Consider the following 27,040-nt stretch of genomic DNA (forward strand, 5'->3'; position numbering starts at 1 on the left):
CCCCTTCCCCAGTATGTGTACAGTAACAAGTGCCTCAACAACAAGTAATTTATTATTCTGTTTGTTTTTTTCCCTAAAAGTTTATAACCGTTGACATTTGAGTAACTGGCACAGCCCGAGGGGTTTCACAATCAAAAAGATTCAAGACAAATCATGGAAGCACAATTTACAGAGAGATAAGATGATGGGAAGGAGATCATAGAAAGGAGAGAGAGAGAGAGAGAGAGAGACATAACAATAACAGAGGTGGTGAGAACACCACAGAGTGCAATCAAACACAAAGTGGGGAAAGTGAGAAAAGAAGAAAGAGATTTGAGAAAGCATGGAGGGAATAAGAATACAATAGAGAATGAGGGACAGAGGAAATGAGAGAAAAAAAAGGAGTATGAGAGAAAACGCTAATGTCTCATTCTATAAAAATGATGTGAATTAACATTTTCTTGTGCAACACCAAATGTTTCCCCTGCGTGTCATCTGAAACAGTGTGTCATGCACAGAGGCTCCTCCCTACAATGCATTTGATGCATTGTTGTGTAGCGGAACAGAAGATTCCTCAGTATTTACACTGATGCCACGCATGACAGGAAGTAGTGAGGGTAAGTGACAACTTGTCCTCAGCCTTTATCTGGATGTGTCCATCCGCTCCTCTTTAAAAATCTCGCAGAAACAGATGACCTCGCTGTTGGAAGAAACAGAAATAATGCTTGGCTTAAAAGGATTTAGGAAACAGCATTCACTGTGCATTGATTTTCTTTTGTGTTCTGCGAATATATAAAAAGCTGAATAATGTTCGGCAAGCATGTTAGAATCTGAAACTCAATGGGAATTTCAGACCCCCTCCACTTACAGTCAGCATTAACCAGGAACTGTTTTTTGCTGATTCAACTTTAGAAGAGCTCCCCTGACTCATAGGCAACTTTCCCTTTTTTCTCATCAGTTATCAATTCCAATGATATTAAGGCTTAACAAGTATATATGATGGAGCTTTTGATTGGGGGCAAACGGTGGTGCACACCTTTAAATCTAAATCCTTGACTCTATTAATCTGCAGGTAACTCAAACGATAACATTCACACATTTGTGTGTTCGGATGTAGGTTTCAGCTGATAATAGGTCAACAATAATAAATGCAGCCCATTTCCAAATTCAAACATCCAGTAAACCCAATCGTTCACGCTAGTGAGTGATGAAACATTAAACACAAACTGAACGGAGTTGCCTGGGCAGCAAAGGTAGGATTTCTAGGAATGGGGAGGCTGCTGTAGGATGCAGCTTCAACTGATTTTTAGTGTAAATTGAACTATCAATTTGGAGACAATTTATGAACTTCTTCCCACAATAGGTTGGATGTGATTCAAACTCATTTGAGTTAGATGTGATTTGTCTTGCGAATCAGGGTTGGCTTGAAACCCAGGCACCAGCAGTTAAGGGGCTGGACTGAACCACATTTGTCTTACATCTGGCTTAACATTTCTTAGATGGAACAGATATACAAAGTTCGGAAGAAAATTCAAATTATATTTGATATGTAAACAATATTTCTCTCTCCACAGATGCTGTTAGACCTGCTTCATTTCTCCAGCATTTTCTGTTTTCATCATGTATGCACAGTCATGGTGTAAGTCCTTCATGTACCTTGCCATCGCTTTGGTCTCTGGTCTAGCTGCATCACTCTCAATCACTCCCTTCAGCAGTTCAATTCCATTCTCTTTGATCAGCAATGGACAGTACTTCTCAGCTAAGGATTTAAACCATTAAACAGCAGCTTCAGCTCACAAGTAACACGTAGCATTGAACTTTAAAATGCGATATTTTATCCCCATCCGCAATTTCATTCATTCTGCAAACCTGGTGCTTGAAATTCAATACTGTGCAATGAAATATTTTCTCCTCTTTCTCACAGGGACATATCATTGAAACAGAGATGCTGTACAGCACAACAGGAGGTGTTCTAGTCATTGTGTCAATGTCAGGATTGGCCAAAATGTCGACTGAAATTCCCCTGCACAGTGTAATCTAGTGCTAGTGGTTATACTGCAGAGCATATGATCCAAAGGTTAAGAGTTTAAAGCAAGTTACATAACTGTCATGAAAACCCAATTAATTCAAGAATGCAAACACAGGCACAATGGGCCGAATAACCTCCTTCAGTGCTGTTTCATTCTACGAATGACTTTTAGGGTAGGGCTTCTGCCAACCAAACTTGGTTTAGCTTGATTGAAAAACACAGAGAATGCTAGAGAAACTCAGTAGGTCTAGTAGCATCTGTGGAGAGAGAAACAGACTTAACATATTGAGTTCAGTATAAGTTGTCTTCAGACCTCTTCAGAACTCAAAATGTTAACTCTATTTCTCTCTCCACAGATGCTGCCAGACCTGCTGAGTTTCTCCAGCATTCTCTGTTTGTTTCAGATTTCCAGCATCCACAGTATTTTGCTTTTACAGCTTGTGTTACTGTTGTCCAGACTGTATGGTGAAGTCTGAAACAACAACTTGCATTTATTTAATGCTTTTAACACACCAAAATGTCCCTTATTGGTTTGAAGGAGCACAAATCAGACAAAATTTCACACTAAGCTCTATAAGATGTTGAGACAGTTGACCCAATGTTTGGTCAAAGAGTTAGGGTTTAAAGGTTTATCCGAGAGTACGAATGTGAAAGGAAATTTCAGAGTGCAGAGTCCAGGCAGGTGAAGGCATCGCTGCCAATAGCAGAGCAATCAAGGATGTGGGAGAGACCAGAATTGGAGGATTTTAGCCATATCACAACAGTAGGGCCGGAGAAAGTTGCAGCAAATGGGAAGTGGGGTGAGGAGACCACAAAGTTTTCAAAAGCAAAGATGTGAATTAATGCTGTCTGAGGTGAATTTCCTAAACTAGTAACCCATAGGCCTGTAAAAACAGTGCCAAAAATATACTTTAAATTCAACCAAGACTGAGTGTTTAAGGAGATGAATTCTGTGAAAAAATTGGAAATAAACAAACAGCGATCAATGAAAGTGAATAACTGTCTGCTTTTCCAGCAGGGTCAGGTGTGGGAATTGTGGCTGCATGTTTCCACCATTACCCAGCCTAAAGGTACTGACACCAATTATACAGCCCTTAACACAACCTGGACGAAAGACAGAGCCAATTCGGCCCCAGTAGGGGCACTGAATCTGTGATCATCCATGTTCATACGACTCCTAAACACTCAATTAGCCCCTGGAAAACTGTTAGTTAGACACTCATGAAGTGATACACAGGTTTAATAAGCAGAGAGGGAAATCAAGAAAATTGAAATGGCAAACTTTGAAGCCACTGGGATTGGGCTAAAGGCTGATATAATCGAATAGGGTGAGCAGAATGATGTGCTGCCCTGTCAGTCACAGAAACACACAAACATTGACAGGCTTGGCCAATCTGTCCTCTATGTGCCATGACCATACACTCAATGCTACAGATTAAGAGGTACATCACTATCAGTACTTACGATAAACAGATGTAAGGTTAAACAGAGCCCATGTTGCCCAATGCTGGCTGACTGGAGCCACTTGCTGAGGGAGAAGGCGTAGGATTGGCTCAAAAGACCTGCAAGGAGGAAGGAATCTGCAGCTCACAACTGTCCTTAGTGTTCAGAATACTCTATCCTGGCCAAAACACCCTTGCACTGGACTACACATGCTCCTCCACTTGAAAAGATACACATATTCCCCTGGACAAGAGACCCCCCCCCCACGCTCCACTGGCCTTCTCTCTCCACCAGCCCTGGATAATCTCCCCACCACCGGCCAAATCAAATTTCAAGACCCAAACTAAACCTCTCACAGAACATTATGCCTGTTCCCACCTGTAATTTATGTTTCTTCTTGAATTTTCATCCCAGCTAGAGATTGCTCGCCACATTCTATCCATCACTTCCACGCGCCGCGGTTCTGTGATGGTCCAGGCCTCATCTCCATCGAATATGATGTGAGACAGAACTCCGCATGCATTATACGACACCTCAATTCCATCTGCGTTACTTTCTAAGAGACGGCTGCAATGGAAATGAGAGATAAAAATGAGATATGAGGTGGGGTTGGTGTGAGACCGGCGAATTCTCCAGTATAAATCTGGGCATATTACTTCACTAATGATTGCAAAAATATAGTCAAAAAGAGATGACATTTGCAGATTCATGATCAAATGTAAGAGAGAGCATTTTCACTGTATTTTATAATGGAAGAAAATGTTGCAGAACCCATCCAAAAGCTAACAGATGGGGATTGGATTGGCAATAGGAAGTCAAATGGGGCATAGTATGAAATGGGAGAGTAAATTCCTCCCTTGATTGCTCGCAAAACACTGAAAAGGTATTAGGCTGATTATAACTTTCTCTGCATATTTTACAAAATGAGGCCATTTACATAGAATAAAAGACCCAGGGTGAAGGGTCAGAGCACTTACATCACTGCAGTACTGAATGGGTAGGGCAAGGCCCATTCCTAACTATTTCTACGGATACCAGATCCAGGAACATGTCACTGGTTGTGCGAAGTATCAATTCCAACACCTCTCACGCCAAAGATGAATTTGAATGTATGTTGTCCGAAGCAATTGTCCGGAGTCCGTTCTCTTTAGAGCAGAGAAAGTGAACTAATAGAGGGGTTAAAACTTATGAAAGATTTTGATAGAATAAATGAAGAGAAGCTGGCAGGAGAGTTGGTAAGCAGCAGAATTAAAGAGATGGCAGATAAAACCAGAGGGGGAGAAGAGAATTTGTTTATGCAGTGCACTATTATGGTCTGAAATGTGCTTCATTAAAAGGGCCATGGTAGCAAATTCATTAGTATCTTTTAAAGGGAATTGACTAAATATTTGAACAGGAAAACTTTCAGGTCTAAAGGGAATCAGCAGGAAACGGGAACTAAATAAAAATAAAAACCAGGTCAAAAACTCAGCAGGTCTGGCAGCATCTGTGGAGAGGGAAACAGCTGACATTTCAAATCACTATGACTCTTCTTCCAAACAGTCATTTTGAACTTGAAACGCTAACTCCTTTTCTGTCTCCACAGACACGATTTAGAAATTTGGCCCCTCAATCTTGCTGCAACATTCAGTAAGATAACGGTTGACCCATTTGTATTTCAAATCCACTTTCCCATCTACACTTGATAACCTTTGATTCCCTTCCCTAACCAGAAGCTATCTTCCTCTATCCTAAAAAATATTTAAAGTTCCAGTCACACGATCCTCAAGAAAAACTCCCTTAATCTCTGTCCCAAAAGGATGAAATCTCATTTTTAAGCAGTGCTCCTAGTTCTGGATTCACCCACAACAGGAAACATCTTTTCCTCATCCACCTTGTCAAAACCACCTTATACGCTTTGATCAAATAATTCCTCACTCCTTAACAATCCAGTGGAAACAGTCTGCCCAACCTTTCCTCATGAGACAACTCACTCATTCCAGGCGTCAATCTAGTAAATCTCATTTAATATCTCCATTAAACAAGGAGACCAAATCTGAACACACAATTCAAGATTTGGTCTCACCAATGCTCTGTATAACTGAAGCATTACCTTCCTTTTATGTTCAGTTCCCCTCATAATAATGGATAGCATTCCATTAGCCTTCTTAATTATTTGTTTACCTGTCTACAGCACCTTTGACAACCTCTGCTGTTGAAATGTAGTCACTGTTGCAGTACAGATAAACATGGCAATAAGTCCACTTTCAGCACTTTATTTCTAATGCAGATTTCAAGCATCAGCAGTAGTCTGATTTTATTATATACAAAAGTGGATCTAATTGGACAGAGATAAAGCACAAGCACAATGGATCAAATGGCCTCCCTTGGGCTTTAATATTTTGTCACTTAGCTAGAAGTAGACTAGTTGAGAGTTTCATTGTGTGGGGACTGATGTGTGGAATGTGCAGGGGTGAAGAAGAAACTATGTTTAATGCAACTGGATACAATATAATGAAATCAATAGTTTGATGATAATCTGACTCCAATATAAACAGTGATCGGAACAGTGTGAGGGGGTAGTGTGGGATAAAAGGCCAAATCATTATATAACCTTTTATATCAATGACAGGTAAATTACAGGTAAAACACAACAGCAACGTTTAAGAGGTATCCTGACAAATACCTGAGTGGGCAGGGAATACAGGGATATGGACCACGTGGAGGCAAAGTAGTTTTAGTTTAGAAAGGTATCATGTGTCGGCGCAGGTTTGGTGTTCCTGTGCTGTATTGTTCTTTGATCTTGTTCTAGATTGTTCCAGTAGGATTTTAAAAACACCAACCTGAAGACACTGATGAACTGTGTGGTCATCAGGTGCGGTCGCAGATGTTTGACCTCAGCGACGTTTCCCAGCAGACCCAACATGTTCCTGTGTAATTCTTGTTTTCCTTGGAACTCCTAAAATTAAAGAATGATTTTAAAAAAATGTTAGGAGCAAACTGAAAAACAGTATGTAAAATACAGGGCCTCACAGTTAATCATGTCTGGGCTCCTACAGCTGTGCTAACATATCCTGCACCAATCATTGAAGTGGCCAGGACAAAACAGAGACAACGATTAATATTTTTCATGCCCCATTTATACATGTAAAATCAGGGTCACTTTCTCCAGAGAGAAACTTACATTCAAACATTCGAGGAACAGCTTCATTCCATTGCAGTTCAGGAACATCTCACAGTTATCAGGAGTCTCGTCGGTAATATTCCATAGTGCACTCCATGAAAACTCCATTACTTGGTCACACTGTCCAAAGAAAGAAAGAAGGCGACAGGGAAAATGTTAGAAATGTTTCTCAATCAAGCTCTATCACACTGATGCCCTGAATGTGTTAGATGGACTGACCTAAAGCAGGAATGAAAGCAAAATACTCAGTGGATACTGGAAATCTTCAAAAAGAATGTGGGATACTGGAAACAATATGCATGTTAGGTAGCATCTATGGAGAGAGAAATAAAGTTAATATTCCAGGCCGATGACTTTTCATTAGAGCCACAGTTGAAACATTAACTCTGTTTCTCTCTGTATGGACACTATCAGACCGACTCAAGCTCAGATCAGCTGACACCTTACAATCTGAGGAATGAACCTACAGCATTCAGGCTGCCTGGCTTCCAGCTGAGCTTAATGAAGCATTTAACTGTGTGCTCAGCACTGGGTAAGCTGCCCACATACAGACGCACAACCGCTGGGCTCTCAGCTGAAGTAAAGCCACTTGGATGCAAGATAGTGAAGGAGTAGCACCACACACAGAATGCCAAGTTAATTAGCAGCACCTTCAGGAGAGAAAGTGGGAGGTGGGAACATAGTGGGGAAAGGAAACACAACTTTCAGCCATCACTCAGGGGATAACACTCTCTGGCCTTACCAGTCAGATGGTCGTGGGTTCAAACCTTACTCCAGATACAAAGCACAAAATCCAGACTGACATTTCAATACAGTAATGGGGAGGACTGCATTGTAAGAGGTAATTTTTGCAGATGAAACAATAAAGCAAGATTGACATTAAAAATTCTATGGTCATTATTGCAAAGAGCAGAGGTGTTCCCTCTAGTGTTCTGTCCAATACCGATCCTGGAGGTAATATGTTGGCGTGACCTTCCTAATGTGCAAGGTGATGTCTGTATTTCCTACTTTTACAGCATTGGTTAGTTTTATGTTTCATAAATGCTCATTAACAGTGAAGTGCTTCAAAATAGCCTGAGGTTATAAAAGGCGCTACATAAAGGCAGGTTCTTTTCTTTAACTTACCACTTTGTCCGTCAATTTTTTCTGAATCAACTTCAACATTGTCTGAAAGAAGATACAGATTAAACAGGTCAGCAGTAAAGACCAGGTCATCTCTTGAAAGCAGGCCCATTTCATTTCATCAAGGGAGCACTTATAATACAATACAGCACAGGAACAAGCCCTTTGGTCCACCAAGCCTGCACTGATTTCTAATCCTTATTTCGACCCACTACTCATTGCCCATATATGATTTCTAACCCTCTGTTTGCCTCCTGTCCGTGTGTCACCAAGATATGCCGTAAATGTTACTAATGTGTCTGCTTCCACCACCTCCACTAGCAGTGTATTCCAGGCACCCATCACCCTCTGTGTGAAAGTTTCTCCCCACACTTGTGCTCTAAATCTTCCCCCTCTCACCTTGAACCTGTACCCTCTTGTAGTCAACCTTTCCACCCTGGGAAGAAGCCTCTGACTATCCACCCTAACTATCCCTCTCATAATTTTGTAGCTCTCTTACAGATCACCCCTCAGCCTCAGTCTTTCTAGTGAAAACAATCTGAGTTTATCCAAACTCTTCTCATAACTAAAACCCTCCAGATCAGGCAATATCCTGGTAAACCTTCTCTGCACCCTCTCTAAATCTGGTAATGTGGCAGACAGAACTGCACACAATATTCCAAATGTGGTCTAAATAAAGTTTTGTACAGATGTAATATAACTTGCCAACTTTTATATTCAATGCCTCGGCCGATGAAGGCAAGTATGCTATGTGCCTACTTGACTAGTGTATCCTCCTGTGTGGACCTGTACGCCCAGATCCTTCTATATGTCAATGCTCCTAAGGGTTCTGCAATTTATTTATTAATTCGCACCTGCATTTGATTTTCCAAAATGAACCATCTCGCATTTGTCCAAATTAACCTCCATCTGCCATTTCTCTGCCCAAATCCATGATCCATCTATATCCTACTGTATCCTTTGACAATCGTCATCACAATCTGCAAATCTGCCAACTTTGGTGTCATCCACAAACTTATTAATCAGACCGTTTACATTTCCCCCCAGATCATTTATATATATTATAAACAAAAGAGGTCCCAGCACTGATCCCTGCAGAACACCACTAATTACTGATCTCCATTCTGAAAAGCACTCTTTTACTGCTACTTGCTGTTTTCTATGACCAAACTGGATATTTATCCATTAAGCATACCCCGGGTCTACCTATTGTACCAGCATGCCATAAAGTACCTTTCAAATGTCTTACTAAAGTCTACATATACAACATCCACTACCCTTCCCTCATCAAACATTCTTGTTGCCTCCTCAAAAAACACAATCAAGTTGGTGAGACATGACCTTCCCTACAGAAAGCCATGCTGCTTAACACTAACAAGCCCATTTGCTTTCAAGTGTGGATAAATTCTGTCTCTCAGTATCTTCTTCAACAGCTTCCCCACCACTTCAGGTCTGCAAAGATTCTACAATAAAACCTACTATGCATGTACCAACACTTACCACCACGCTCTTCCCAACTTTTCAACAAATCTGACTACTGGCAGCAGCCAGTAAAATTACTGCGCAAACAGTGTGAGGATGAAAGACAGAAAATGATGAAATGCTGCTTCTAAGCAGGTTGATCCTTAATGAGTGAGACATAGAGATGTATGGAAAATCTACTAATGTTCATGGCTATTTCAAACAACAAACATACAAAAAGAGAGGGGAGAAGAAACCAACATAGCCATCCACATTTGCCCTTGCATTAAGGTTAATGGGTACATTTAAAAAAAATTTGTTTATGGGATATGGGTGCCATTGGCTAAGCCACATTTATTGCCCATCCTAATTGCACAGACGATAATTAAGAGTCAACCGTATTCCTATGAGTCTGAAGTCACATGCAGGTAAGGGTATAAAATTTCCTTCCTTAAAGGACATTCATTAGATTTTTTTAAAAATGAGAATCAACAGTGGTTACACAGTCATCATTAGCTTTTAAATTCCAGTTTTTACATGAATACAGTACTGAATCCCACGGTAGGATTTGAACTGATGTCCCCAGAACATTAGCCTTCGGTTCTGGATTCCAGTCTGATGACACTATCAGTATGCCACCACATCCCCAGCCATTAGCAATATTAAGTAAGCTCCAACAAGGGACATCAGGGAAGACATGTAAGGGAGTACTTAACACTACACATCAGTTAAATTGTGATTGCATGTCCTCCTTCAGAAGAGGATACAAGTTGAGAATTGTAAAAGACAAAAGCACGTTTCATGTCAGAAGAGTGATCATCATGCAGGACAGACTCTGGACAGGAGGCTGAGTGAAAAACAACTTGACCTCATTTCTGGGACAGTTGAGTGATGTGTAATCTTTCAGAATGAATGGACTAGGATTGGCCAATTAACTTTCTTATCCAGGTCGAGATTCATCTCACACAGGGTCTTGAACACAAAATCCATATTCCATTGAGAGGGCTATGTGCTGTCAGAGGTCACACTCTTCGAAGGAGATGTTCAACAAGGCTCCATTTTCCCACTTGTAAAATATCCTATCCAGTTGCAGAACTGGAGCAGGCGTGTTATCCCTTATCTGGCAGCCAAGATTTAACCTCCAACTGGTCTTATTAATCTCTATATCTGAACTGCAATGCTATGTATGACATTGCTGTTGGTAAATTAGCTGCTGCAGTTCCTAATACAGTAACTACAGTTCATAGCTGTAATTTTTAAAATTCATTCATGGGATGTAAGCATTACTGGCAAGGCTGGCATTTATTGCCCATCGCTAATTGCCCAGAGGGCAGTTCAGAGTCAACCACATTGCTATGGGTCTGGAGTCATGTATAGATCAGGCAAGAACAGCAGATTTCCTTCCATAAAAGACATTAGTGAACTAATGGATGGATTTTTACAGCAATTGGCAGTGGTTACATGGTCATCATCAGGCCATCATTTTGCTCAACATTTGACTCAATTTAAGTTTCACCATCTGCCCTGGAGGGATTTGAACCCATGTCCACAGAACATTAGATTGGTATTTACCGATTGACGTAACCACCACACCACCAGAATCTCCCCTTGAGCTTTGGAAGGTCAAGAGGTGATTACATGTCCTCCTTCAGAAGATAATTGAGTGAATTAATGAAGAAACCACTTTGGAATGTGCTACTTGGATTTATGTTTCCACATTAACTTCATGACAGGTGTTTGAAGGAATGACAACAATATAATAGTAGAACGATCTGCCCAGTCCTCAGCAACACAACACTTACCGTGACGAAGCCCATTTTCCCCACTGCTTCCTTGTGATCATTGTCAACTTGGCAGACCAGCGCATTGCAAAGGTGCACAGCTATACGTTGAATAGACTCATCTTGTCGAGTCTGGTTCAGGATACTGAGAAGCAGCTCATTGACCCGCCGGTACTGGAACTCCAACTCCTCCGGAATACTGAAGTTGCAGAGTGTCAAGCAGCAATTCCGTTGTACCTATGTTGCCAGGAAGCAAACGAGAGCGAGATTTGTGGTAAGTGCATACTAAGCACACAAGGAAAATCAAATGATGCAAAATAATCAGCAAAAGTGAAAAGCTGGGAGTAAGGGGGATGAGTGAGCACGAGAGAGAGAAAGAGTGCATGGGGAAAGGAAGAGGGGAGGGTGAAAGAACAGGCTGGGGGGAGGGGAGGTGAGAGAGAGTGAGGTGGTGTTGGATGGGGCAAGAGTAAGGAAATGCATTGGGAATGGGGGTTGAAGAGTGAGCGAGGAGGAGGATCATGTTGGAAGGTGTGAAGCAAGAGATCATTGATGTATGGTAATCAGGAAACAGACAAGAATATTGATTTTGTTGGTTTTGTGTTGCGAGGACATGGCAATCGGATGTAGTGAGGATAATCCTGAATGCAGCTTGAAACAGCAGAAGCTGAAGAGTGTGGGAGTGGGGTGGATGCAGCAGGGAAGAGGTGCTGAGGCAGGGATCTCAATAGAAAAACAGCCACCAATCTGCCCTATAAGCCTTACATAAACCAAAACATGTAAATGTACTTATGGTGAATACAGTAGAGATATCTGGCTTTTAATAAACTAACTGTTGAAACAGACCACGGTTTTAAGGCAGACACTTATGGATTGAAAGGGTAAGTTCATACCGTCACCTCCTGATAGGACTCCATACCATTCAGCACCACCTGAATGACCTGGCGGCGAAGTTTGATGTTCTGTTCGTGCCGGTAATCCGAGCCAGTCAGATAGAAGAGAGCTGCACTTCCTGTCACCTGAACACTTTTATCAAATTTGTGGTACTTCAATGCAGAGATCACCAGCTGCAATGAAGAAACAGGAAAGTTTTTAAAGACTCTCCCTCTGCCTTTTTTATCAATATATGTTATGGTCAGAAAATCTGAAAGCACTACTTTTTGCAAATTACCATCCCTTTACCTCTTCCTCCCTCGACCATATTAATCCACCCATTATCATTCTTCTCTTTATGCTATTATGCTATGTCTGTGCAAAGATCCAGCCTTAGCATATTATCCTTAATGTCTCTTGGAGTCTGTCAGGGTTGTGAGTGTGTGTGTGTAAATAATTCTCTCTCTAGATTTCAAACACCGATAATACTTTACTTTCCTTCCTCCATCCTTCCTGTATCCACCTACATCTTCTATAGCATCTTTAACAGAGTAAAATTTGTTCAGTGCTTCACTGGCTGATTACTAAATAAAAATGGACACACTTTAGGGCAGGTAACACAAAAGGAAGGAGGAGAGGGCTATGGAGAAATTTAGGAAGGGAATTTCAGAATATTTTAATTCATACAAATATAATTTGCTTCATGACTTCTGAGATCAATTCATATATTTTCAGGCCAATAATCTTTGACATTTGGAAACCATTTCATTAATTAAGTCAAATTACGGGTGGTCTCAAGCTTCGCTGTGTTTCACCCATTCACTCCTTCCCCATTCATTACACTTTATCTTCTTTCTATTTTCAAGGGGAGGCAAAGGCGTAACAATAATGTCACTGGACTGGTAATTCTGAGCCCCAGGCTAATGTTTTAAGGACGTGTTCAAATCCTACCACAGCAGAGAGTGAAATTTGAATTAAATTAAAAGAAAGCCTAACTTTAAAATTCAAAAACAAAGCTAGTTTGCAGTGAGTGACCTTACAATGATATCACAAAAATCTATCTGGTTCACTAATGCCCTTTAGAAATGGATACTGGTTGTCCTACATATGACTCCTGGCCTAAAGAGCCTACCTCTTCTTGGGCAATTAGGAAAGGCCAACAAATGCTGGACTCACAAGCAACATTCACATCCCACAAAAGAATAAAGAAAAAGCTTGATAAATCCAGGCAGTTATGGTATCAACAAAAAACTACTTTCTTTATAAGGCGATCATAAAGCTGGAAGATTTGTTCACTTCCTTCCAGAACCTTCATTATACTGAATTCCCATTAACCATCAGCTTCTTTTTTAATTTGATCTTTCTTGTATTTTCTTTCAGAATGGGGTGAGTTTTCACTTGTTTACTATTATTGCTTCATCTGACTAAGGTTTTCTTTGCAACCAGCTTGTGTTTTATTGGAAACCATGTAGATGTAATAGTAGCTCATTTAAGGAAGTATCTAAAACATAAATTATAAAATTATAATGTAAAGAAGTCAACGTTCTCATTATTTGCACAAACAGCTGGTTCCGAGGAGGCCCAAGTTGGACAGGGCAATGGCAGCATATACTGAAATCATTGCACAAAGGAAAGTTCGCAATGACCTTGGTGCTAAAAAAGGAAATGTCATAAAGTGGATCCAGTAACAGGGTTTAGTACTGCGCCTGGAGGAGCAGTGACTACTTTACATTGGCACTATTAAAGCAGCGTTTGGTACCATTCTAAAATTGTCAGATCCCAGTCAACTGGACTTAATGTTCAAAGCTTACCTGTAGAGCACGCAATGGTTGGTCACACTGTTCAATCCGTGCGATATCAAAGAGATGGTTTATTGCACGCGATGCAATCTCTGGCCGGTATTCAGTGTAAGCTTCTATGGCATTCAGGATTTGATCCTCATTTGCTTCACCAGTTATCTAGAAACAGAAACACAATCTGGAGTTCAATCTGCAGGTCAACCAGTTACAACCCAAACCCTGAATGCAAACTCTAAGATTCTTACTGTGGTCCTCTTCTAGTTTCAAGCAATTACAGCAGATCACAAATACATGGACATGTGTGCATCGGAACCACTAGCAGAGATGCACATGTGTGTAAGACATATTCACATATGGAAACAGGCACACATTCATGCACAAGCACAGACACATATGTGTATCCCAAAATGACTTTTTAAAAAAAAAGAGTAACCATGAGAACTAGCTTGCTTTGCTTACCTTGTGGGCAGGAATATGAGTTAGGTTACAAAGTGTGGTGTCAAACAGTCCCAAAAACTGAAAGGATCTCCTCAGTGCACGGAATGGTTCAATGCTGCTCTTCTGTGGCTCATTGCTGAAAACAAAAGTGTGAAGCAAATTAGTTTAGTAACTGGTCCAGAGTCCTATCACATTTCTCAGAAACATTTCCAGGCACTTGCCACACAATGATGTACTTTGTCCCATGATCAGTAGCCATGTCTTCAGCCTTCTAGGTCTTCAACTCTGAAATTCCTTCCTTAAAACTGCTCTTTAACCTCTCTCCTGCATTAAGACCCACCTCCAAACCTATCTTCAGTCATCTGTCCTAATATCCCTTTCATTGGGGTGATGTCAATTTGTCTTTGAATATCACATCTGTGAAATGCTTTGAGACAGTTTATAAGGTAAAGGTGCTATATAATGTAAATTATTGTCTTAAATTCCCAGAGAGATGGATGATTGGTTAATTGGTTTTATTGATTAGAAGATTAATATTGTCTGCAAAACGGACTGAAATTCCCTTGCTTTTCTTTCAAGACTACCATGGAATCTTAAATATCTACCTAAACCACTATACAAGGCTATTACAGCTTCAGTTGAACCTTGCATCCAAAGGGCAGCATTTCTATTAATAAAACAATGTCTCAGAACCAGACTAGAATGCAATCCTAGATTAAGTACTCACATTCTGGAATGGCCTTGAACCCAGGACCTTCTGATTCAGAGATGGGAGTGTTTGTATATTTTATTCAAAGAGAAGCTGGGAGTTTGTCCTGGGCCAAATGACTCCCTAAACAAACGACACTAAAAGCCAATCAACTGATCAATCACCTCAATGCTGTCTGAGGGACATGGCATTGCATACAATGGCCAATAGGCTGTGACTACATCATCGCAGTGATTGCATACAATTTCAAATGATTCAAAGACTGGGAAACATTCTGAATATCTGATCAAAACACAAAATGAATGAAAGCAACATTATTTTGTCAAAGATTTGAAAACGGCCTGGGAAAATATTATCAGTAACAGTACTTTGATATTTAAATATTTGGCTGTATGCTTCAGGCCTTACCTCGCAGGGCCCAGCGCCTCATCATGGCATGAGATTGCAGAGTTATCCAGCATCAGGTGTCCTGAGATGTCCAATGAGACAAGGTTTTTAAGGCTCTGTGCGAAGGCAGTGAGAACTTTCCGGGTCAGCTTGAATTTGTAAAAACTAGACGTTCTGTCACGAGAAATGTCCAAATGTCTATAGAACAGAAACAACATATGGTGTACAAGATTTTGAGCTGGATGCATTCAGGTTACAATTAAAACAACAGTAAATTTGTTCATTCACCACTACCCATTCTGGGACATGGTTTTTTCCACCTTGCTAGGACTTTCCCTGGTGTCCCACTAAAATGTATCCCCATCCACAAAAGATATCACAAAACAGTTTGAGCTATGAACACATTGGTTGCTCTGTTTCACTCTATCCATTGTAGAAGCACAATAAATGTGGGAAGTTCTGAAATTGTGCAACAGAATGCAAGTCTTTATTTCTCTCAAAAACATATACTTACTTAAACTGCGAGCATTTGATAGTCATGTTATAAATCCTATTACCATGAGGAACAAATTACCTCCATCTCTAATAATCCTTTACAAGGGAGTGTAGAAGCTCCTGGCGATGTCATTGTTACAGTGAACCTGGAACTTTCTGAGGGAATGTTTCTTTTTTATCCGCTCATGGGATGTGGGTGTTGCTGGCTAGCCTGACGAAGGAGCAGCGCTCTGAAAGCTTGAGCTTCCAAATAAACCTAGGAGAAAGTGAGGACTGCAGATGCTGGAGATCAGAGCTGAAAATGTGTTGCTGGAAAAGCGCAGCAGGTCAGGCAGCATCCAAGGAGCAGGAGAATCGACGTTTCTCTTCCTGAAGAAGGGCTCATGCCCAAAACGTCGATTCTCCGGCTCCTTGGATGCTGCCTGACCTGCTGCACCTTTCAAGCAACACATTTTCAGTTCCTGTTGGACTATAACCTGGGGTTGTGTGATTTTAACTTTGGACACCCCAGTCCAACACCAGCACCTCCAAATCACAGGCCTGCATTCTCATCCTTGGTCTCAAATCCCTCCACGGCCTTATCCCTTCCTATCTCTGTAATCTGTGCTTCTCTGAGCTCTCTGTCTTCCTCCAGTCGTGGCTCTTTGAGCATCCCCTGCTGTTAAACAATCTATCATTAGTATCCTGGCCATCAGCTGCCTAGCTCTTAAGCTCAGAAATTCCCTCCATAAACATTTCTTGCATTTAAGATGCTCCTTATAACTGACCTCCTTGACTAAGCTCTTGGTCAATAAAAATAAAAACAGAAAATGCTGGAGAAACACAGCAAGTCTGGCAGCTTCTGTGGAGAGAGAAACAGAATTAATATTTTGAGTCTAGTACAACTCTTCTTTAGAACGTTTGGTATCTTGTCTCAGTGGCAAATGTTGTCTGATAATGCTCCTGAGAAGCATGGATGGATGCTTAACTATGTTAAAAGATGCTATACAAGCTATTCCACTGTCATACGGTGCTGAGAGTGGGAATGAGCTTGGGGAAGGAGGAATTAAGATTCAGAACCTCAATTTGCCACTTGACCCTGACCCAGAAGCATATTCCTCTTACCTGAGGTTAGTGAGTTGCAAGAGGACCCAGATGTGCTCCTCAGAGAGGTCCATGTTGTACAGAACCAGCGATGCCAGCCGCTTCTGCCACTGAAGCAGAAACTGGATGTCATTGAGTTGAATGCCAGAGAGGTCAAGCGAGGTGAGGGAGGTCAGCGGCCGCAGGAGTCGGTCCACGTCCACTCCATCTGTCAGGTGACCCAGGTTGAGGAAGCAGAGCCTGTGGAAACCAGCGAAGGTGAAGTCTCTGACCAGGACCTGCCGTGTGGGATTCACCAGGCTTTCGTTATCTCCCTCGCAGCCACCAGGGTTCTCCTCCTCGTAAAAAATGTTCTTGCAGCCAAACAGGCTGAGGGAAACCAATGTGCTACGAAAGTTATTTAGAGTCTGCAGGCTCTTGGCTGACAGCTTCTCACAGTTAACCAGGCGGAGTTCAACCAGGTCCTGACGAATAAAAGCAGAACTGGTCATCACCTTAGAAACAGTATTAAAGGTTTGCTGATTATGTTACTAAAGATGGAGAGGTGATGGAAATGGTTTGATAAAGGACTGGGGTGCCTACTGTTTCTCAGTAAATGTAAACCACATTAGGGCAGAGGCAAATGTGGCAAAGGCAAAGCCTGAGTGAAACGGAACCACAAAAACTCTCATGATAATAGCTAGGGTATCACTAAGCTGCATGGCTTGCTATGAGGGAATTAAACACACCTCCAGCACCACGTAGTTCTGAAAGCCTTTTTCCCCTAGTAGGGAATCGATCACTGATACTGAGCACAAGATCATAACAGCTGTGGAGTGCATGGTTGAAGTACCAGAGACGGACACAGTATACATTTGGTGGTTTAAGATCATTTCTACAATGTCTGCCTCTGACAATCAGTTTGTGGTTATATTTGTGCTCAGTGATCCCTGAGGCCTTCCACAACCAGGGGCTGGAGTGGAAATCAATCCTAGAAATAACATTTTAATTTAACTTAATAACTTTCCTTTAAAATTTTGTTTTGCAACAATGCTCCTTTAAGGTGGTTGTTTATTAGTTCATTTGTTTAGGCATTTGTCTACAAAAGGAATAAGAGGAAAGTCAGACTACTCCAGGTGTTATTCTACAGGACTAGATTGCGAGTCATAAACCAATGAATGGTCACTGTATTGTAGGACTTTGATCTCTCACTTGCAGCTTGTAACTAAGATAAAGAAAATGCTCATTGTCATATTCTAGGACAAAAGGCAGCATTTGGTCACTGCTGAAAAATAGAGTAATTTAACATAGTTGCCACACCTTTGCAATTGAAAACATTCAAATACAAGTATTTTTGGAAGTACCTAACAAGATAAATGATATAGAAGTGAGGCTGAGGAAATTAAACAAATGTTGCTGGATTAAATGATATGTCAAGGGTATTGTGACTCTCAGTTAGATCAGTCTTTCTGAAAGTAAACTTCTATACATGAGATTACCTCCACCTGCAAGTACACCTTGAAGCCACATCCAGCCTGTTTTGGTGCTGCAGAGTCAAAGTCCTGGAACTTGCTTCCTAACATTATTGTGGGTATGCCTACACCACATGGACTGTAGCAGTTGAAGACAGCTCACCATTCTCTTTTAACAGGAAATTAGGTTTTGGTAATAAATGCTGGCTCAGCCAGAGATACTCACGTTCCGTGAAGGAATAAAAAAGACAAAAATACTTACTTGAGGAAATTATTGGATGTCTTAGAGGATTATGATTATGATTGTGTTATGATTAGTTCATAAGAATTATGAAAATCATATTTTTCCTTTAATTACTTTATATGTTAACTTTATTTTGTCATGACATCGTTTCTTAAATAGAATGAGCAAAAGGAATCTGTTAATTGTTTGTTAATTACATTGTTAAAAGATACCCAGGTGATGGGCATTGTTTTATTAAGGACAGGGTGTCTCATAAGGCTCTTGTGGCATGGTGGTAGCGACCCTACCTCTACAACAGAAGACCTGGGTTCCAATCCTACCTATTCCAGAGGTCTATAATAACATCCCTGAACAGGCTGATTAGAAATATCCAGGAGACCACATTGTATTAAAGGCTGTTGTATGCAGTGGTACTGTCCCTGCCTCTGAGCCTGAAGACCTGAAAGTCCCACCTACCTAGAGATGATAACATCTCTGAACAGATTGATTAAGAATAATCAGGCTTTGAATTTGAAGGAAAAGGCTATTGTGGGGAAGGTTGGGGAAGAGTAGGAAGGTTGGGGAGAAGGAGGGGGTTTGGGGAGGAGTGAAGTTGTGAGAGAGGGAGGAACAATTGGAAGATGAGAGGGGAATTGAGGTAGGGTGTAGGGGTTAGAGGAGGGTGACTGTCAAACATTGCATTTCAGATCTAAACAAAGACGTGAAGGTAGATTCAATTATGGCTTTTAAGAAACACAGAAATGTAGAAAACAGGTGCAGGAGTAGGCCATTCAGCCCTTCAAGCCTGCCTCACCATTCATGGCTGATCATGCAATCTCAGTATCCCATTCACATTTTCTCTGAATACCCCTTGATTCCTTTAGCTGCAAAGGCATGTCCAGCTCCCTCTTGAATATATATTCATCTAAGATAAATATCAATTGCACTATTATGACAAAGGACAGGATAATGCAGAGTAACTCTTGCAGAGGCTCCCAGATATGACATGTTGAATGACTACCTTTTATGCTGTAATTATCTGTGATTCTATGAGTGGAGAAAGCGTGGATATTGTTGCCACATGGAGTGTGTGAAGCAGACAGTATTGATGCGGACATAAGGGGTTAAATATTATAGAAAAATATTGCAGACAGAGTGTTTTGCTAGTACATGATCATTCACATCCAAAACCTACTCCATTCTCAGCTTCCTATTTACAATTACTTACAACGGCCTGTCTCAAGCAGAGCCATCAAAACAGGAATGTGACAGATTTGATATTTGCTCAGTGCTGGTCTCAAACAAAGATACATGAGGAATATAATAGTTGGCCCCAGTGACTCTTAGGGAGAGGAGAGTTGGAAACAGTCCTGACTGCACTGGGAAATGAGATTAGTAGAGTTGTGAGTTCTCACTCCCATTGCTGAATAGCTTGTCAGCATTCACCGTCCAGCTACTGAGGCTGCATAACAGCTCAGTGAGCAGGATTACAGGGACCTGGTTAAATCGTACCCTCAACAAGGGATCAGTATCTTCAGGAGGGGGGAAGCTGACTGATGAAAGAAAACATGCCCAGTTTATCCTGCTCTGATGCCAACTCATGGTCTCTCAGTTCACACTTACTAGTTCAAGCATCAGACTTCAACAGAACGTACTGGGAAATAGAAATCCAGGGAGTAAGCTTCACAATGAAACAATGGAAGGCTGTTTAAAAAATGTAAAAGGCGCTCATACCTGCTTAGAAAAGGCCACCAAGTCCTGATCCTGCACAATGTCCTCCTGAATGCCCCTCAGGTGTATGTGAGTTAGTCGAGTACTCCGATGGTCTGAGAACAAGCTGAAGAAGCTTTCGTGTGGCTGGAAGTTATTGTCTGTGTTTACCAGGTCCATGTACCTAGAGTATGCACACAAGGATCTACTTAAACTGACATTGATTGAGAGTGTGTGGCCAAGGTGGATGGGGGGTAACAGAAAAACATGAAAACAAAGACTTTCAGATTTCCACCACCTTTTGGGTAAGTAACTGCTTTCTGATTATACTTCCTGAATGCATAAGTTCTATGTTTCTGGACTCCCTGCACTAAAGGAAATAGTACTTTCTACTTCCCTATCAAATTATTACATAATTTCAAAAAAGCCTGATCAGATCACTCCCCGTTCTTTCAAAACTTGAAGGAATACAAACCAACTACAGCCCTCCGTTTCTATCATTATCCTGTGTACCCTCAGTCAATTGAACCGTTGAACCATTTGCAATAACTGAAGCTATTTTAACATAGAAACAAAGAAACTCAGAGCTGGAGTAGGCCACTCGGCCCTTTTGAGTCTGCTCTACCATTCAATATGATCATGACTGATCGTCCAACTCAGTCCCCAGTTCCCGCTTTTGCACCACCTCTTTGATCTCTGTAGCCCTAAAAACTGTATCAATCCCCTTCTTAGAAAAACTCAATGTTTTAGTCTCAACCATTTTCTGTGGCAGAGAATTCCACAGGTTCACTACTCTCTGGGTGAAGAAATGTCTCCTTATCTCTGTCTGAAATGGCTTCTGTGTCCTTAAAATGTGACCCTTTATTCTGTAGGAGGACATTATTCAGCCCCTCAATTCTGTTCTGTTAATATTCAGGTAGATTGTGGCTCCCTTGAGCTGTCTTGGTTCCTTTACTCTTTATGTCCTTTCCTAAACAAATTCTACAAATCTTCAGTTTTATAACTAACAATTGACCCCTCACATCAACAGCTTTTTGGAAAGAAAGGCTTGCAATTATACAGCACTTTTAACAACTTCAAGACATCCCAAGATATTTGACAGCCTGTGAAGTGGTTTTGAAGTGCCAAGACTGTTTCAAGGTGGAAACGGCCAATTTACACATTGCAAGCTTCCTGTGCATGAAGAAATGCTTTTTCACGTCATCATCTGAAGGACCTTTCTATCACTGTCGAAGTGTGTGGTGCTGGAAAAGCACAGCTGGTCAGGCAGCATCCGAGGAGCAATAGAGTTGACCTTTCGAGCATAAGCTCTTCATCCTGACGACAGGCTTAGGCTAAAAAACATCGACTCGCCTTTTCCTTGGATGCTGCCTGACCAGGTGTGCTTTTCCAGCATCACAATGTTTGACTCTGATCTCCAACATATGCAGTCCTCATTTTCTCCTTTCTGTCATTGTGCCTTCCACTCCTTCTTCTGCACATCCCCTGTCCGATATACACGTATGTACGTACTTACACACACACACAGCTTGGGACTCACATGTTGACGAGGCGGTCACAGATCTCACTGGGCAGGAAGACGTCAGGGTGGAGTCTCAGCGTCTCATTGTCTTGCATGTAGCACAGGGTTCCCTCCAGGTTATGCAGACAGTACTTAGTGCATAGAGTCATCAATGATTCGGGACTGTATGACGCCATGTCTGGCAGTCCCCTTTGCTTCCTTCACAGCTGGCTGTGAGACGCCACCTGGAGCTACATGGATATTGGGAGAGAGCTGCGAAAATGAGGTGAAACTAGGAGTCAGCCGAAAGTTTCAGTACAGTGGATACAGGTGCAATTTGCCTAACTTTTCCTCATAAGACAACCCCTTCAATCCAGGAATCAGCCAACTGATTGTTGTTCTCTGCGCAACATCCAAGGCTATGGGAACCTTTTTTTGTTAAAATCAGGAAACCAAAACTGTACGTATTACTCCAGGTGTTGTCAGGATAATGCCTCATAATTCTCTATTTTTATACTCCAACCTCTTGCTAAAAGCAATAAAGAATCCTGTGTATAAAAGAAAAATTGTCCTAATCTCTCCACTGATCTTTTAGGAATTATTTTAAACCTATGTAACATACAGTCCACCCGCAGTCAGTGGAAAGTTTCTCCTTAACTGATCCAGCATAATTTTGTACTGCTACTACATCAGCCCTTGAACACCTATGCTGTAAAGTGAACAATCTCAGTATATCTAGCAGTATTTATCAAAATATGGCTCCAATATGTAGCAAGTGTTGTTGAGAGACACTTAGTATTGGACAGTACTGGGCAGCACAGTGTGTCCTGGAACCTGGAGTTTTTGCTTGCTCAGTTTGTCCGTTACAGCTCAAATAGTGGTTTGAAGTTGTTCTAAATGTAAATAACAAAACACAATTAAACCAAAACCATCTAAATGAATAACTGGTAAATGAATACCCAGAACAAACATATTAAATGTTGCAAATAATTACTCAATATTCTCCATATTGTTTCAATGAATGAATTCAATTGACCAAGCATGGATTCAGATTGAGAGAGGCAGGGCAGCGGCAGTTCAGAAAACCGAAAGAACTATAGATGTGGAAATCAGAAACAAAAACAGAAATTGCTCATAAAACTCAGCAGCTCTGGCATCTGTGGAGAGAAAGCAGAGTTAAACTTTTTGATCCAGTGATCCATCTTAAGAACTGATGCTAGCTAGGAAAAAGTTGGTATTTATGCAGAAGATGGGATTTTTTTGGGGGATGGGGGGAGGGTAGGAGTAAACGATAAGTGGTGATAGAGCCCAAAGACACAGTAAACCAGTTGGACAGATAAATGACTGGGTAAAGGTCTGCCTGGGTTCAAAAAAAGTGCAGAAAAGTTTTGTTTTATTATTTTATTGGATGCAATACATTGTTGATAAGGCCAATATTTGTTGTCCATCCCTAATTGCCTTTGATTGCTAGATCATTTCAGAGGGCCTTAAAAGTCACATTTCTGTGACTCTGGATTCACAGGTAGGTAGGTAGTTAGGTAGGTAAGAACATTTGCTTTCCTACCTATAGGACATTAGTGAACTAGATAGATTTTATGACAACTGACAAAGGCTTCATGGTCACTGTCACTGAAACTAGTTGCTTACTAAATTTATCTCCTGTTCCCTGGATGCTGCCTGACCTGCTGTGCTGTTCCAGCAATAAAGTTTCAAGGTAGTTAGGTAGGTAAGAACATTTGCTTTCCTACCTATAGGACATTAGTGAACTAGGTAGATTTTATGACAACTGACAAAGGCTTCATGGTCACTGTCACTGAAACTAGTTGCTTACTAAATTTAAATTCCATCAGACGCTGTGGTTGGATTTGAAATTATGGGCTTTGGGTTACTTGTCCAGTGACATTAAGTTTTTTTTTAAATTCAGTCACAAGGTGTGGATGTCACTGGCTAAGCAAATACTGTATTTATTGTCCAAACCTAATAACATTCAAGAGGGTGGTGGTGAATTGCATTCTTGAAACTCTGCAATCCACATGATATGCCCACGGTCATGGTGCTTTTCAGGCAGGAGTTCCAGGATCTTAACCCGGCAGCATAGAAGAAACAACAATATATTTCCATATCAGGATAGTGTGAGACTTGGAAAGGAGCTTGCAGATGGTGGTATTCATGTGCATCTGCCGCCTTTCTGAAAGGTGGATTTGAGCTATAGGGAGAGGTTGAATAGGCTGGGGCAGTTTTCCCTGGAGTGTCGGAGACTGAAGAGTGACTTTATAGAGGTTTAGAAAATCATGAGTGACATGGATAGGGTAAATAGACAAGGTCTTTTCCCTGGGGTGGGGGAGTCCAGAACTAGAGAGCATATGTTTAGGGTGAGAGGGGAAAGATATAAAAGAGACTTTTTCACGCAGAGGGTGGTATGTGTATGGAATGAGCTGCCAGAGGAAATGGTGGAGGCTGGTACAATTGCAACATTTAAAAGGCATCTGGATGGGTATATGAATAGGAAGAGTTTGGAGGGATATGGCCGGGTGCTGGCAAGTGGGACTAGATTAGGTTGAGATATCTAGTTGGCATGGACGAGCTGGACCAAAGGGTCTGTTTCCGTGCTATACATCTCTATGATTCTATGACCTTCTGTGGTGTATATTGTAGACAGTATATATTGCTGCCAGTATGTGTTAGTGACAGAGGGAGCTGCTGTTGAATGTGATGGATGTGGTGGCAAACAAATGGCCTACTTTTTCCTGTACGGCATCACAGTTATTATATTTCACATGTGGAACGAACTTCCTGATGAAGTGGTGGATGCAGATACAATTACAATGTTTAAAAGACATTTGGATGGTACATGAATAGGAAAGGTTTGCAGAGATACAGGCAGGAGCAGGCAGGTGGGAATATGTTCAACATGGACTAGTTGGACTGAAGGGAGTCAAGATTAGAGTGGTGCTGGAAAAGCACAGCAGGTCAGGCAGCATCCGAGGAGCAGGGAAATCAACATTTCAGGCAAACGTCCATCATCAGGAACCGGTTGGACTAAAGGGTCTATTTCAGTGCTGTATGACTCTATGACTCTAAGAGCAGTTGTACAGACAAAGAAGTGAATAATAAACTGGTTAGAACCGAGAATAGCTATTAATGGGGACTATTAGTGGCTAACAATGGGTGGTGTGTAATAGCAGACAATTTGATAACAAGACCTGGTTCGTGGGCTGGCATGATGGCTCAGTGGTGAGCACTGCTGCCCCACAGTGCCAGGGACCTGGGTTCGATTCCATCCTTGGGTGACTGTCTGTGTGGAGTTTCCTCTGGGTGACCCAGTTTACTCCCACACTCCAAGAAGTGTGTAGGTTAAACTGCTCTTAGTGTCCAGGGATGTGGAGGCAAGGTGGTTTAGCCATGGGAAATGCATCGTTACCGGATTGGGTAGGGGATTGGGTTGCTCTTCAAAGAGTCGGTTTGGGCTCAAATGGCCTGCTTCCAGACTGTAGGGATTCTATGAATCACAACTATCTTCCTTTGTGAGATATGCCTCTGACCAGAGGACAGATTTCATACCGTTGGCTCCTTGATGCCACACTTGGTCATTTCTGCAGGAGCTCCTCAGGATAGTGCCCTAGATTTGCCCATCTTCAGCTGCTTCTTCAATGACCTTCCCTCCATCATAAGAATATCGGGTCAGCATGGACGAGTTGGACCGAAGGGCCTGATTCTGTGCTGTACATCCCTATGACCCTAAGTGGGGATGTTCGCTGACGATTGCACAACGTTGAGTACCATTCATGGCTCCTCAGCTACTGAAGCAGTCCATGTTCGCAACAAGATCCGGACAATATCCAGGGTTGGGCTGACGAGTGGCAAGCAATAATCGCACCACACAAATGCCAGACAATGACCATCACCAATAAGAGACAACCTAACCAGGACATTCAATGGTGTTACCATCATTGAATCCCCCACTATCAACATCCTGGGGTCACCAGTGATCAGAAATTCAAACGGATTCGCTATATAAACATAGTGGCTACAAGAGCAGGTCAGAGGCTGGGAAACTGCAGCAAGTAAGTCACCTCCTGGCCCTCACCCAAAAACCTGTCCACCATCTACAAAGCACAAGTCAGGAGTGTGATGGATTACTGGCCACTTGCCTGGATCGTGCAGTTTCAGCAACAGTCAAGAAGCTTGACACCATCTGAAACAAAGCAGCCCGCTTGATTGGCACCACATCCACAAGCATCCACTCCCTCTACCACCGACACTCAGTGTATACTATCTGCAAGGTGCTCCACAGAGATTCTCAAACCAAGGATCCTCAAACAGACCTTCCAAACCCATAACTGCTTCCTTCTAGAAGGACAAGGGCAACAGAGCCCTGGGAACACCACCCTCTTCAAGTTCCCCTCCTAGACACGTATCAACCTGACTTGGACATATATCGCTGTTCCTTCACTGTCACTGGGTCAAAATCTTGTAATTTAATTCCTATGGCTTTGTGGGTAAATACACAGCACAAAGACTGCAGTGGTTCAAAGAAGGCAGCTCACCACCACCTTCTCAAAGGCAACTAGGGATGAGCAATACATGCTGGCCAGCCAGGAACATCCACAAAAATACATTTTTAAAAATGCAGCCTTGATGTAAATAAAGGGCAGTCACTCTCACCTCATGTCTGGAACTCAGCTCTTTTGTCCATGTTTGGATCAAGACTGTAATGAGGTCAGGAGCTGAGTGGCCCTGGCAGAATCCAAATATTAGGTAAACACACAAGGCAGAGAAGACTCAAAGGTAAGAGTTGAAAAATGTGTTGCTGGAAAAGCGCAGCATCCAAGGAGCAGGAGAATCGACGTTTTGGGGATAAGCCCTTCTTCAGGTAAGAGTGTTAGGATAAAACAGGGTAGAAGAGGCCCATGCAGAACATGTCCAGGTCAGTTGGACAGAGCCCATGCTGTATGCTCTGTTAATTCTTAAGATCTGAGGTTTGCTGCCTAAAAGTGCAGTGGAAGCAAATCCATTATGAACAAGGAGCTTGTAAATCTATACAAAAAGGAAACTTTACAGAGTTATGTGGAAAGGGAGGGATGAAGGTAGAATAATTGGAAACCTGAATAATTTCAAAAAGCCAGCACGGGTATGAGGAGATGAATACCGTGTTTCTGTGCTGTTTAATTCTATGTTAAACCAAAATCAAAGGCTAGCCTTGCCTTCTTGCTGGTTCAATTCTCCAGCCAGCACTGTAACCACAGCTGCTCTAACAACAGGAGGGGACACAACATAGAGAGAGACAGTCATCTGGCAGGTGGGAAGAGGAAATGGGGATAAGGGAGGAGGACAGGGATAAGGGAAGGGGGGGAGATGGGGGTAAAGGAGTAGGGGAGATAGGGTAAGGTAGG

At 41.8% G+C, this 27,040-nt stretch overlaps 1 protein-coding gene across 2 annotated transcripts; it reads right to left on the reverse strand.

Annotated features, from left to right (window-relative positions):
• Positions 1-34: 34 nt before the first annotated feature.
• zer1 (zyg-11 related, cell cycle regulator) lies at positions 35-26,994 on the reverse strand. 2 transcript variants are annotated; one of them, XM_043720597.1, is made up of 16 exons: positions 26,313-26,994; positions 21,687-21,920; positions 20,171-20,360; positions 16,784-17,226; positions 15,206-15,382; positions 14,110-14,224; positions 13,663-13,809; positions 11,872-12,045; positions 11,000-11,215; positions 7,740-7,781; positions 6,615-6,734; positions 6,274-6,389; positions 3,830-4,018; positions 3,473-3,570; positions 1,636-1,738; positions 35-679 (listed from the first exon to the last, which is right to left on the reverse strand). In XM_043720597.1, the coding sequence occupies exons 2-16, from the start codon at positions 21,842-21,844 to the stop codon at positions 622-624; spliced, it is 2,346 nt and encodes a 781-aa protein (XP_043576532.1). In that variant the 5' UTR covers positions 21,845-21,920; positions 26,313-26,994; the 3' UTR covers positions 35-621. The 2 variants fall into 2 exon arrangements, with proteins under 2 accessions (XP_043576532.1, XP_043576533.1); XM_043720598.1 differs by having other exon boundaries at positions 20,171-20,330; positions 26,313-26,336.
• Positions 26,995-27,040: the final 46 nt, after the last annotated feature.

This window comes from Chiloscyllium plagiosum, chromosome 30 (assembly GCF_004010195.1).
Source record: "Chiloscyllium plagiosum isolate BGI_BamShark_2017 chromosome 30, ASM401019v2, whole genome shotgun sequence".
Taxonomy (NCBI): domain Eukaryota; kingdom Metazoa; phylum Chordata; class Chondrichthyes; order Orectolobiformes; family Hemiscylliidae; genus Chiloscyllium; species Chiloscyllium plagiosum.